The following is a 13,051-nucleotide window of genomic DNA, read 5'->3' on the forward strand; positions in this document are numbered from 1 at the left end:
AGCCCTGGCTCTTGCTCCTGGTGGCAAAATCGGGGGGCGGCTTCCTCCGGAATCTGAAGAACAAGGGGGGGGGGGACAAATTCAGTTAGAAGATTAGGAGCCTTAAAAGAAACCAGGAACTAGAGTAGATTCCCAGCAACTGGACATCCTTTCCTAGATGCTACAAGATACAGGTAACTGCTATTTAAATCGGGTTTTGTGTGGCCTTTCCTGGAGGAAGAGGAGCTGATCACAGCTCTCCGATTACCTTCGGGCCTGAGGTCCTACAGCCGGGCAGCTCTCCACAGGACTCTGGGGAGACCCCTGCGTTATGCGCGGGCAGGAACCAAGAGGAAGCTGCCAAGAGCTCTGGAGAGACCCTCTTCCTCACAGAGGACAAGAACAGGACAGTGTGGCGCATGGGACTTCTGCTCATGATTTTTTCTCCCCGTCACCATCCCTGCCTCCTTGCCCTGGTACTTCTTAGGCTTAAAAAAATAGCTTAGCCATTTAAGGTGAAGAAATTAGTTATCTCAGTATAAATCTTCATATGAGAAGGTTACCTAGTCTCTTTGAAGAGAAACTCCCAAGAGAAAGTAGAAAAATAGAATGGGAAAGTTATGATAGAAATAAGAAGGAACTAAGAAAAAAAAACTGTCAAAGTTTAATTGAAAAGTTAATACCAGTGAATGGTCTTAATCTGCAAAGAAGTAAACAACTATACAACTTTTTTCCTACTGGGTCAATTCCACTTCAATATTGGCAGGACAGGAAAACCCTATTACACAATTAATATTAAACTAGTTCAACAAAGAGAAGAACTAAAGGGGGAACCAAGGTTATAGAAAAATTCAAACCACCACCCCAGAATCAAAAATTGGTTAGCCTGAAAACTACCAGTACAGCCAAGTGATGCACTAAATATTTGCTGAGCACCTGCTGTATGTCAGCCATTATTCTAGATGCTAGAGACAGAGGAGTAAGCAAAATAGAAAAGATCCTCTCTTTTATAGTTTACATTCTTTTTGGGGAGATAGACAACAGACCAGCAAATACAAAAATGTTCTCAGAAAATTACAAGTACTAAAAAGAAACTAAAACAGGCCGATGAGATGGAGTGCCTGGGGATGCCGGGATAGCTGGGTAGCTCTTCTCAGGATGTGACATTTGAGCTGAGTCCAGCCATGGAAAGATGCAGTTAGCACGGTAGGCAGTGGACTAGCAGGTACAAAGACCCCGAGAGGGGAATGAACTTCAAATGAAAAACTGAAAACCAAGGCCTGTGTGCCTGGCACACAGTGAGCATGGAGGAAAGAGAACCCTAGGAAATGGAGTCTGAGTGCCATCAGGAGCCTGGTCAGAAAGAGCCTCGTAGGCCAAAAAGAGTTGAGATTTTGTCCAAGCACAGTGACAGACATTGGGAGGGACTTATACAGCGGAGTAATGTGAACTCTAGAATTTTGTTTCAACTTTAGTACTAAAAGAAGATGTAGTGTCCTTGACTGTGTGGTATATTTTTATGTCGCCAACTTGTAATAAGTTATATCTTCCAAGTTCAGATTAAAGCTGCAGCTACTACATTACCTGGATAGGATCCATTATGTGGATAGTATACTATGAACATATATACTTCTGGTATACCCTTTTATGGACCAACTTAAATTCCACCTTCATTTTATTTTACTTCCAGTTGTCTCTTGCCTTAATTTCTCACCTTTTAAAAAAAGTACTAACTGTATGCATTTATCAGCTACCTAAAACCCTCTGGTCAGTTTTAAATAAATTTCAATTTCAATGCAGGTCTGGCAAGATAGACTCTCTCATATTATTGAGTCTCTTTCTAGAGTTTGCCATCCAGTGCTAAAATAGTCACTGAGGATTCAGTGACTTTATCTTCAGACTAATGTGGGAATTTCATACTTTCCCCAGTGGACGTTTTAAAAGTTCACAAAATTAGAGATAAAATTCTTCTAACAGTAAACATGAAAAAAGAAAGCTTTATGATATGATTTCTTGAGCTCCTGCCATGGTCAGGAGAGCGCCTCGTGCTCTGTGAGGTTTGCACTTGGGCTCGGCCAGGTTCAGCTCCCCCTCTGCCAGCGGGTCCACACACAATCCTGAAGGACTCATTTCCCTGGCTCCCTGCAGGGAAGACTTAGACTCACTGGCCCTGAAACGCCAAATGCCTGTCAGCAAAACACCTTTTCAGACTTAGTGAGATATGTAATTATGTTCCGTATGACACGCTCCATAGTGTGTGAGAAATGCGGCTCACAAGTATTTACTATGCTGGACAGCTGGGTCAGGCTGCCTCACAAAGAAAGCGGAATCTGCCAGGTCACTGGGCAGTTTCCAGGGCGGCAAGTTCCATTTGTTCCTTTCTTTTCTTCCCACTCTAGCTCACCCTTTAGAAAAGTACAAGAAAGTACAAGTTACCCCAAGGACACGTCTGATACCGATTTAATTTTAAAAAGATGCTCCACAGAGTCTCTCTTCTAAGTTAACATTTCAAGCAATCTAGAATGTTTTAAAGGGTGCGGTGCCTTAGCGGGGATGCCAAGCCTCCAAACCACCAAACCCTGGTCTTCAGTGACCGAGAGAGAAGGAAACGCTTTACCATTGTCCCTGTTGGCCGTGGATCTCAGCTTGGGCATTCCAGCCTGGAACAGTCCCCCCAAACCGGGTGGTCCACCCCCTCCAAAGCTTCCGCCACCGCTGCCACTGCCGCCACCTCCGCTGCCACCTCCTCCGCCAAATCCGCCGCCTCCACCAAAGCCACCGCCGCCACCAGCTCCGGCTCCTTTAGGTTCTGCAGAGGAAGAAAACACAATCTCTACACAGATCTGGAAGCACTACCAGTCTCCTTCACCAGTCCTGGACCAAGTACACAGTAACAATAAAACCTGGGCCTATGGTAGACAACTGGAATCTGATTAAAAAGCAGGATTGTAAGGATTTACCTTACCCTCATCAGAAAAGGAGGGGTTCCTTCCACTCCTGGGCAGTCACAGGCCCGGTGAAAGAATGGGTGATAGGTGGTGACTGGCCCCAGGCCTCCCATTTGGCTAGCTGCCATATGAATTAATATCTATTTGGAAAATAAAAGGATCTTCAAATAAAGTCTCAAGGGAGGGGGAGATGCAATAAAAAGGTGAGAAAAAAGGAAATTGTAAAAATAAAAAGAATAAAAGAAAATATTTCATAATTTCACTACTTGGAAATACCTAGTGTTTTGGCATATTCCCCCCCTTCCCCCCGCCAGTATCTTTTCATTTTTATTATTTTTTTCTTAAAATTAAGACCAACATTCACTGGACAGTTTTTAGCCTGCTTTTTTTGCTTAACACTTTATTGTTAGCATTTTCGGCAAGCCTGCTTTTTTTGCTTAACACTTTATTGTTAGCATTTCCCGTGTCATTAAATATTCTTTAAAAAGATGAATTTAAAGGACTGCATTGTGTTTTAGAACATGTATTGTAGTTTATTTAACTATCTACTTACTTGACGGTCTTTTAGGTTGATTTCAATTTTTTAGTATCATTAAGCCCAACGGTAGGCTTCCACATTTAAAAATTCTTTGCAATTTGAGACAGTGCAAATATTTTATTTTGTATTTATTTTAAAAAAAATAGTGAAAGCTTTTGAAATGGGCAAACAAATGAAGAAGAAAAAGATTACTAAGTCTAGCCTTCTGTGTTATTTCCCATTGTCTTTGAGCTATTTTACAACTCTAAACTGTAGAACAATAATACAAATAATATTAGTCCATAGAAATGCAAATTGGTGTGTTCAGTGGAAGGCAACTGCTATTGATCCATTTTTCACCTATTTGTAAATTAATTTCAGCACCTATCTGCCTATCTCCTTTGAACTGATACCATCATATTGATAACATCACCTCTCATTACTTAACAAGCAAAATAAAGTTGTCTCTTATGTATGACCTGGTTGGTGTGACTCAGTGGCTGAGCATCAACCTATGGACCAGAAGGTCACGGTTCGATTCCTGGTTGGGGCACATGCGTGGGTTGCGGGCTCAATCCCCAATGCGGGGCATGCAGGAGGCAGCCAATCAATGATTATCTCTCATCATTGATGTTTCTCTGTCTCTCTCCCTCTCCCTTCCTCTCTGAAATTAATTAAAAAAATAATTTATGTATGTATGTTTTATGAGGTTAAGCATTGTTTAAAGTTCTACCCTAAAAAACCGTGGTGAGTCTTTGATGAGTATTATATGAGATTTACAAAATAATCCGGGAGGCCGGACAGAAACACGGTTTATTTTCTGTGTCTACTGATTTATCTAGTAAAGTTTTGTAATTTTCTTTTCATTCTTTTTTTTTTTTTTTTTTTTTTTTTTTAAAAAACCCTTGACTGGAATCGAACCTGGGACCCTTCAGTCTGCAGGCTGACGCTCTATCCATTGAGCCAAACCGGTGAGGGCTATAATTTTCTTGATATGAGTCACACAGGCTTCTTGTTAGGGTTACTTCAAATACATTTTTGTTTGTTAAAATTATAAAAATTGTTTTTCCTACTAACATTTGTGATTGGTCATTATTGGCATCATGAAATTTCATTTGATATCTATAAACAACTTTGTTCTTTTTAAATTAAAATTTACCCAAAAATTATCTTGGATTTTCTAGTAGACAAATGGTTTGCAAATAATAAAGGTTTTTCCCCTTCTTTTCTAACAGTTGTGTATCTTATCTTATTTCTGTTTTATATAAGTAATAACTTTGATGACTGAACTTCCATAACAATGTAAATTATTAATGTTGCTAAAGGAAAACATTTTGACTTTAATGAGAATGCCTCTAATGTTTCAAAGTTATATGGTTTTTCTTATTTGATATGATGCATTTATAGATTTTCTAACATTAAAAATGAGGTAAGCCCTGATGTTGATGAATTATTCTTTTACTACACATATTGAATTAGATTTTTTGTTGTGTGTTTTTTTTCCATTAGTACCCTCTCATCTATGATCATAAGTGGTCCATCTATAATAGTGTTTCTTACCCTTGGAACAACTGACATTTTAGTCTGGTAATTCTTTCTTGTGGATGGTTGTCTTGTTCTCTGTAGAACATTTACAGCATCCCTGACCTATACCCACTAGATGTCAGTAGGAACTCCTCCCTCACCAAGTTGTGACAACTAAAAATGCCTCCAGACATTGCCACAGGTCCACTGGAACACTAATATATAGTTTTCTTTTTGTTTATATGCTGCCTTTGTCAAATTGTGATATTAGGATCATGCCAGTCTCATTACACCTATCAGAGGGCTTTCATCTCTTCCTGTATTTGGGAGTGGATAATTTATACAGCATTGAATTAGCTATCACTTAAAATCTGAAATAATTTATTGATAAAAATCATCTGGCTCTAAAGTTTTTTAGAGGGAAAATAATTGATAATGCTTTCAACTTTTTCCTTGCTCACTGAGGCTTCATGAGTAAGTTTTAGTAAATTTATGTTTTTCTTAGAACATAAACTTAAGATTTCTAAATGATTTAACATATAAGTTCATCATAGCATCCTTGATTTAAAAAAAAATCTGCTTTGAATCTCTTAACACATTTCGTACCGCTCAGGAGTTTTCTCGTGTTTTGTGCGCCATCTGTTAAGGACCGCTCACGAGTGTTCTCGTTTTTCACGCCCATGGAAAAAGGAGCGAATCTAGATACTTATGTAAATTTTGTTTGGTCCCTCTTCATAGAGGAAAATGTTTTACGCAGTACCATACGTTAAAAAAGTACTAGGAACTTTAATTGTTTAATTGTTTTTGTAAATAAAAATGTTATAATTATTGAAAAACAACACCTAAAGTGCATTATGATGATTTAAATAACGTGCAGTTTGCCCAAAAACGTGCGGTCCTTGGCGTATGTCTTAGACATTTCTATGCGGTACGCAATGTGTTAATTATCTGCTTCCTGAGTTCTAGTTTTATTCATTTGTGTTTTCTTCTTTATGGAATAGTTTTAGCATGTCTTTGTTGGCTCTGTAGCAATAATATTGTCAATCTATATATATATAAAAGCCTAAGCAACTGTACCAGACGACCAGCCAGTAGCTATGATGCGCACTGACCACCAGGGGGCAGATACTTAATGCAGGAGCTGCCCCCTGGTGGTCAGTATGCTCCCACAGCCAACCTCCCGTGGTCCCTCCCCACAGCCGGCCCCGATTGGGACTGGGCGAGATGGCCCCGATCAGCCAGGAGGGACCCGACTGTGCACTAATTCATGCACTGGGACTCTAGTAATATTAATAATGCCCTTGTCATTCAAATATTATTCATTAATGAATGATACAATTTGGTATATTACATTTACATAGGACACCTTTAAATGGTATTAAACATTCAAAGGGATCAATGCACTATCAGATACCATCCATGAGTCTATCTTTCCATAGAGAAGCCAAAGCAGTTGAAGATAGCTAACTGGCACAGGTCACTTTGTTAGTAATTAAACTGCAGGACTTATAACATGCATAACCATGATAACATTTTGATATAGAGCCCAGGGAGGTTTCACCTGCAAAAAAATTCAAAACCATAGATGGACTTTGTCACTTGCAAAGAGCTTGTGACAATAGTCTTGGTGGCCAAGTAATTGCATGGATAACAAGGGCATGCATTGGGCTGTATTTTGTGTCCACCAAGCAAAGTGAGCAGCTGGGAGGAAGAACTAACATTTATTTCCATTTAATGGGAGGATAAGTGGAGCTTATAGAATATAATGAGTTTTCACTAGTGGATTCAGGACTAGGTCCTAGACCAGCCGTGGGCAAACTACGGCCCGCGGGCCAGATCCGGCCCGTTTGAAATGAATAAAACTAAAAAAAAAAAGACCGTACCCTTTTATGTAATGATGTTTACTTTGAATTTATCTTAGTTCACACAAACACTCCATCCATGCTTTTGTTCCGGCCCTCCGGTCCAGCTTAAGAACCCATTGTGGCCCTCGAGTCAAAAAGTTTGCCCACCCCTGTCCTAGACTGTCCAGTCTCCTTCAACATCTGGGGAACTCACATCCACCTCTCTGGAGCCTAGCCTCCCACTCATGGTGGAGAGAACCACTGGGCTCTGTCCTAGAGGTTGGCCTCTGGCCCCATACCAGGCATCATGACTTGATGGTTGTTGGACCAAGGCTCCCCTTATATAAGTGACTGTGCTGGGATTCCCCTTGGGAGAATCTTGTAACATGGATCAGGAGAACTAAGGGATTGATTATACATTAACCACATCAGTTTTGATCTGGAGGTAAAACTGTATCAAGAGTCAAAGACATCACAGTTCCTTTTGGGGGTTATGGTGCATTCTTATTTGCACCACCTTGCCGGGTAATAGAACAACATTCAAAAGCCTTTGTCTTGGCTTTCCTCTTTGCCATTTACCTCCTACACCAGTGGTCTCATCTAATTCTCCTTCTCCTTCTCTTATTAGGCACCTTTCCTAGAAATTCCTCCTAAGCCCTTCTTATCCTTCACTTGGCTAAAATCCTGCATCATTATTTACTTGTCTATTTTCTATTGAGTCCAAATGGGCTCTGTGGTCTAGTATGAATTCAGGAGACATCTGGCTGGCAGTGGAAATATGTAGGAATGTGAGGAGATAGTCTCAAGGCCTGATTAGTAACTATCCATAGGTTCTAGTCATGTATAATTTTGCATTTTGTTGTAAATGTTAATAAGCAGCCCTGTGTGGTGGGTACTTGCTTGTGTATACACATCCTGCCTTGTTCCAGAAAATATCTCAGACTTACAATGGGTATATAAGCAAAGTTGTGATCTCATTTCCTCTTTCTCCAAGCTCCTAACATCATATCTTACACTTGAGTTTCACATTGCAGGCAACAAAACACTTTACAGCATTGTCTCATTTATGTTCGCAATGAACTTGCAAGGGCAGTAGACTTGGAGATGGTAAGTGATGGATGTGCCAGGACTTGAACCCGTATCCTTTGATTCCAAGGATAGGGTTCTTTCCCTGTTTCATGCTGCCTTTTGATCTGTGGTGCAAGGAGCAAAGAGTTAATTTCCAGAAAGTGTTTGAATAATTCAGAGAATCGCTGCTGTGTGTGTCTTAAACAAAGAATTATTATACTGGCTTCCTGCAGCATTAGAGGGAACCCAAGCCGAAGCCGTGGCCTACAATGAGTGACACAGTCCCTTATTCTGCTAGCTTTGCAGCTGTTGTTAACCAAAAAAAATTTTCTTGGTGGAAAGGGTAGGGTTGAGTGTTACGCCATAAACCACTTCTCTCTATGGAAAAGAACTTCCTTCACTTACTGTCCAGTATCGGGGCACTTCTGTCATTGGTGACGGTCTTCTTTAGTTTCTTCCCTTTGTTGATGTCGGAGAGCAGAGCATTTCTCCCAGCCAGCTCTGACCTATTCAAGGCAGGCTTTTCTGTATTGGCCTGAAAGGAAACCATGCAAACTCGTATTCATCTCTTGAATTAAAATCAAGTGCTACAACCCTCAGTGGAGACAGCTAGCATGTTGGGAGCTTGGGATTGAGGTTGCTGGCAATAGGTTGTAAATTCTCCACAAGTTTTAGACCCGGTGTCATTCTTTTTATGACCCAGACATTTGGGAGCAGATACAGAAATCAATTACATTTATTTTTAATGCAGGTAGAGTCAGTTCCCGATAAAAGTCTCTGAAAATTCAGACCATTGTCTGGCTGTTACCGGCAATGCCCGGGTTGATGGCTAGAAATGAGAAGGGAACTTGAATCTGGAAGATTCTACAGGATGCTACAAGGCTTCATTCTCTAGAATGTGTCTGAAGAAGAGCTTCTCTTTTGTATCTTTTGGAACTAACTGGTACAAGGAGAAAACTGCTCCTAGCAGAACAGGTCACCTGTATTATTTTTTTAATCCACCAAAGTTTGAGAAAAACAATTCCTTCTGTTTACATTGCCAAAGTTTTTTCCCCCCTTCTTTTTAAGAGAGACTTGAGGTATAATTTGCATATAGTAACAGCACCCTTTAAATGTATAGTCCTGTGAGTTTTGACAAACATATACAATCACCTTGCTTGTAGCCACCACCACAAGCAAAGTGTGTAACATTTCCATGAACTCAAAACTCCCTCATGTCCCTTTGGCCTAAGGTGTTTCTTTGAAAGCTTAGCTCACAGAGATTGCAGAGCTGACAAAAGTGCTGCTTTAAAATATTTGAGTATTTCCTATTCTTTCAGAATTCCTGGGAGAGATCCTTACTATGAAGTTGGGCTCTTGTTTATCCAGGATTATTGTAGGGAGTGGGGACTCTCAGAGCCCAGCATACGAACTTGGAAGTTGGCATGTACCTGTGTCTGTCACACTTGGAAACTGGTTTGGTCTGGCCTGGTCCCAGGGAGAGGCCATCTGGCAGACCCGGGAGGCCCTCTCGGCTGGCCCAGCCCTTCAGGAAGGATATGATCTTGGAGGTGCCAGTGAGGGCCATGGCAGGTAAACCTGGGAGGTTTAGCCTGATGCTAAACCATTGGTACCTAGTTATTTATTACAGAGGCAGTCAGAGGCCAAGGGGGAGCTAAGAAAAACCCTCAAGTTGGCTACATAGAATCTCTGTGTGTTAAGCGGCAAGGGTCTTGACATTGTTCATGACAATAACATCGCTTTGACTATGGGTCAGGCACTGTTTCAGCACTTCATGTGTATTAATTCATTTAGGCCTCAAAAAGGAGAGTCAGTAGGTCCACTTTAGAGACAAGGAAACTTGGCGCAGGCAGGTTAGCTCATTCGCCCCGGTCTCCCAGCTGGTAAGAGCAGGAGCTAGGATCAAACCCTGGCAGTCTGGCTGCAGAGCCCTCCCTATAATCTGTTGGAAGGATAAATGTGGGTCTAAAATGTCCCTTCCCCGAATTGAGGAGCTGCTGTTGAAGGGCACAGACTTGCATCTGGAAGATGAAGTTCTGGAGATCTAATGCCCAGGACAGTAATTACAGTCAACAGTGCTGCATTATAATCAGGCTAAGAGGCAAGATTTTAAATGTTCTCACCACAAAGAAGAAAAGATAATTATGTGATGTGATGGAGGTGTTAGCTAAAGCGACAGAGCTAATTGTAATATATATATATATATGTGTGTCAAACCAACATGTACAGCGTAAACTTATACAACATTATGCTGAAACAGGTTTGGCTCAGTGGATAGAGTGTCGGCCTGCGGACTGAAAGGTCCCAGGTTCGATTCCGGTCAAGGGCATGTACCTGGGTTGCGGGCACATCCCCAGTGGGAGATGTGCAGGAGGCAGCTGATCGATGTTTCTAACTCTCTATCTCTCTCCCTTCCTCTCTGTAAAAAATCAATAAAATATATTTTTTTAAAAAACTTACACAACATTATGTGTCAAATATATATCAATTGAAAAAATTAATAAATAAAGTTTTCCAAATTTTAGTCATTCTGGTACAGCCTTCATGATTTTGGTCATCTTCTCATGCTACTTGTTATTTATTTTATATTTCTATTAAGTCTATGCACTATATAATTTACTACTTTTCAGTGAGCATTTTATTTTAAAGTAAATCCCTATTAAACTCTGGGTGTTCTAGTTATAATTTTTAGAGCACGTATTAAGATAAACACATGAACATTGAAATAAAACAAAAATTAAAGTATGTACTGCCCAGCAGTGGTATACAACCTACATTTCCGGGGAAATATAAACTAATCCTGTGATATTAGATCAGAGCTTTTCAAACTTATCTAAGTAAAAGACCAATTTTTAAGAAAAAATTTCTAATCTATCATGGACTGATATTTTTGTAAAATAACAGTAAATTAGTAAAAAAAAAAAAAAAGACACAAAAAATGCAATCTTAAAAACAACAGGCAGTTCAGCCAGTGTGGCTCAGTGGTTGAGCATCAGTCCACACACCAAGAGTTTGCCAGTTCGATTCCCAGTCAGGGCACATGCCTCGCTTGTGGCCTCAATCCCCAGGAGGGAGCCCATTGATGTTTCTCTTTCAGCGATGTTTCTATCTCTCTCTCCTCCCTTTCTCTCTCTCTCAAATCAATACAAACATATTTAAAAAAACAACAACAGGCAAAACACTATCAAGTTGCTGTGTTTCTATATGCTTACTCTCAATTTCTGTGCTTATCTCCTTGGGGGCTCTAACCAGCAGTTGGAGGACCACAACTCAAATAGCAACGAGCTAATTAATGGTCTGTTCTTCCAACCAGGTTCCAACCTTAGATGGTCTATAGCAGCGGTTCTCAACCTGTGGGTCGCGACCCCTTTGGGGGTCGAACGACCCTTTCACAGGGGTCACCTAAGACCATCGGAAAACACATATATAATTACATATTGTTTTGGTGATTAATCACTATACTTTAATTATGTTCAATTTGTAACAATGAAATTGGGGGTTACCACAACATGAGGAACTGTATTAAAGGGTGGTAGCATTAGGAAGGTTGAGAACCACTGGTCTATAGAAATGTGCCCATAGAAGCCTGGGCAAAGGACTTTTCCTCTTTGAGCATCAGTTTTCCCCACATGAAAAATGAAGGGCCCATCCTTGGGAGCATTTAAGCAATGCAGGCTTCCCAAGCTGGCGGAGGCCTTTGTGATGGCATGGCTGGGAGCCCCTGTGTCGCCCCGGGGAAAGGCTGTGGGCTTCCTGGAAGAGGGGGCACTAACTTGTGAGGATGGGTCTATCAAGGATCAGGATGAGCCCAGGGAATAAATTCCTTTGCAGTTAGATGTCTAAATGCAAGGACAGATTTAAAGAGGGATGTGGGTGTATGAGGAGGTCTTGGGGTAATGGTGGGAGTGGGGGATATTTGTCAAAAACACAGAGTGGGCAAATGGCAGAGAAAAAGAAAAGAGTGGGTCTGGAGGACACTGGAATGGATGCATTTTCAGGTAGAGACCTGGGTTTCTGGACTGTCCTGCCCAGAAGTTGGGCCCATTTGAATGGAAACAGGGCAGAACTGCCCTTGCAAACCTGTCTTAGGTCAGTGCATGGGAATGAATGAACAGGACACTTCCCTCACTGGACATGGCAGAAGACACCCAACTGCCCCACGGCCCACACGTGCACTGCGCACGGCAGGAGACATCAGACAACCAACCCTGGTTCTGGCTCACGCCAGCACCTGGAAAGCTCCCCGTATCATATTTAAGCCAGAATGCAAAAACATTGAAAACAAACACATGGGTGCCAGAGTCAGCTTCATTCGGCGGCTTCATGCATGAATAATGGAGGGCGAGGAACCACTCACCACAGCAAATGTGGGCGGCGGCGGGGGCGCTGGAGGGGGAGGGACGGGCATCTTGGACAGTTAAGCGTTCAACAGTCTTGCTGATAAGTCTGTAAAAACAAAACACGGTCCTGTATTAGACTTCTTAGTAATACTCTGTCCTACTCTTCCCTCTTCCCCACCAAAGTGCCCGCTATTCACACAGGCCAGCTTTCATAAGAGGTGGGATTACCTTTGCCATGTTGCTAAGCGGTGACTGTTCTGGAAGGAGCCTATAGGGAGGTTTCTCAGCCTAAGTACCTGAAGAGACTGGAAGCAAATTCCAGCACCTTGTGCTGCTCAATTCCACCACCCACCCAAACAGGTCGGGGAATGGCCCGTGCCCTGAGCCTGTGGCCTGGGTAGCTGGAAGGTTATGATATTGCTGGAAATGTGTCCTAAGCAGGTGGGGGAATGGCCCGTGGCCTGTGGCCTGGTAGCTGGAAGGTTATGATATTGCTGGAAATGTGTCCCAGCAAAGTCTCATGAACAAGTGGTTTCTCTTCCCCACTCATTTCCATGACAAAATCCTTTCTTTCTTTCTTTTTTTCTTGGTATAAATATAATTTCTTTTTTAATTTAAATTCTTTATTGTTTAAAGTATTACATAAGTCTCCTTTTTCCCTTATTGACCTCTCCCTGGCCACGCCCACCCCCAGCACATTCCCTCACTCTCCCTCCCCCTGTCTGTGTCCACTGGCCATGCTCATATGCATGCATACAAGTCCTTTGGTTGATCTCTTACCCCCTCAACCCTGCCTTCCCTCATAGGTTGGACAGTCTGTTTGATGCTTCT

At 41.6% G+C, this 13,051-nt stretch overlaps 1 protein-coding gene across 1 annotated transcript in view; it reads right to left on the bottom strand.

Moving 5' to 3' along the window:
- The window catches only part of WIPF1 (WAS/WASL interacting protein family, member 1), a 35,438-nt gene that overhangs the window by 9,894 nt on the left and 12,493 nt on the right, over positions 1–13,051 (bottom strand). The window contains exons 2-5 of the mRNA XM_014547033.1: positions 12,238–12,326; positions 8,286–8,415; positions 2,597–2,788; positions 2–53 (exon numbers count right to left, since the gene is read on the bottom strand). Coding sequence (XP_014402519.1) covers positions 2–53; positions 2,597–2,788; positions 8,286–8,415; positions 12,238–12,288 — 425 coding nt within the window. The 5' untranslated portion in view covers positions 12,289–12,326. The remainder of the gene's footprint in view (position 1; positions 54–2,596; positions 2,789–8,285; positions 8,416–12,237; positions 12,327–13,051) is intronic.

This window comes from Myotis brandtii, unplaced genomic scaffold (genome assembly GCF_000412655.1).
Source record: "Myotis brandtii unplaced genomic scaffold, ASM41265v1 scaffold112, whole genome shotgun sequence".
Lineage (NCBI taxonomy): Eukaryota > Metazoa > Chordata > Mammalia > Chiroptera > Vespertilionidae > Myotis > Myotis brandtii.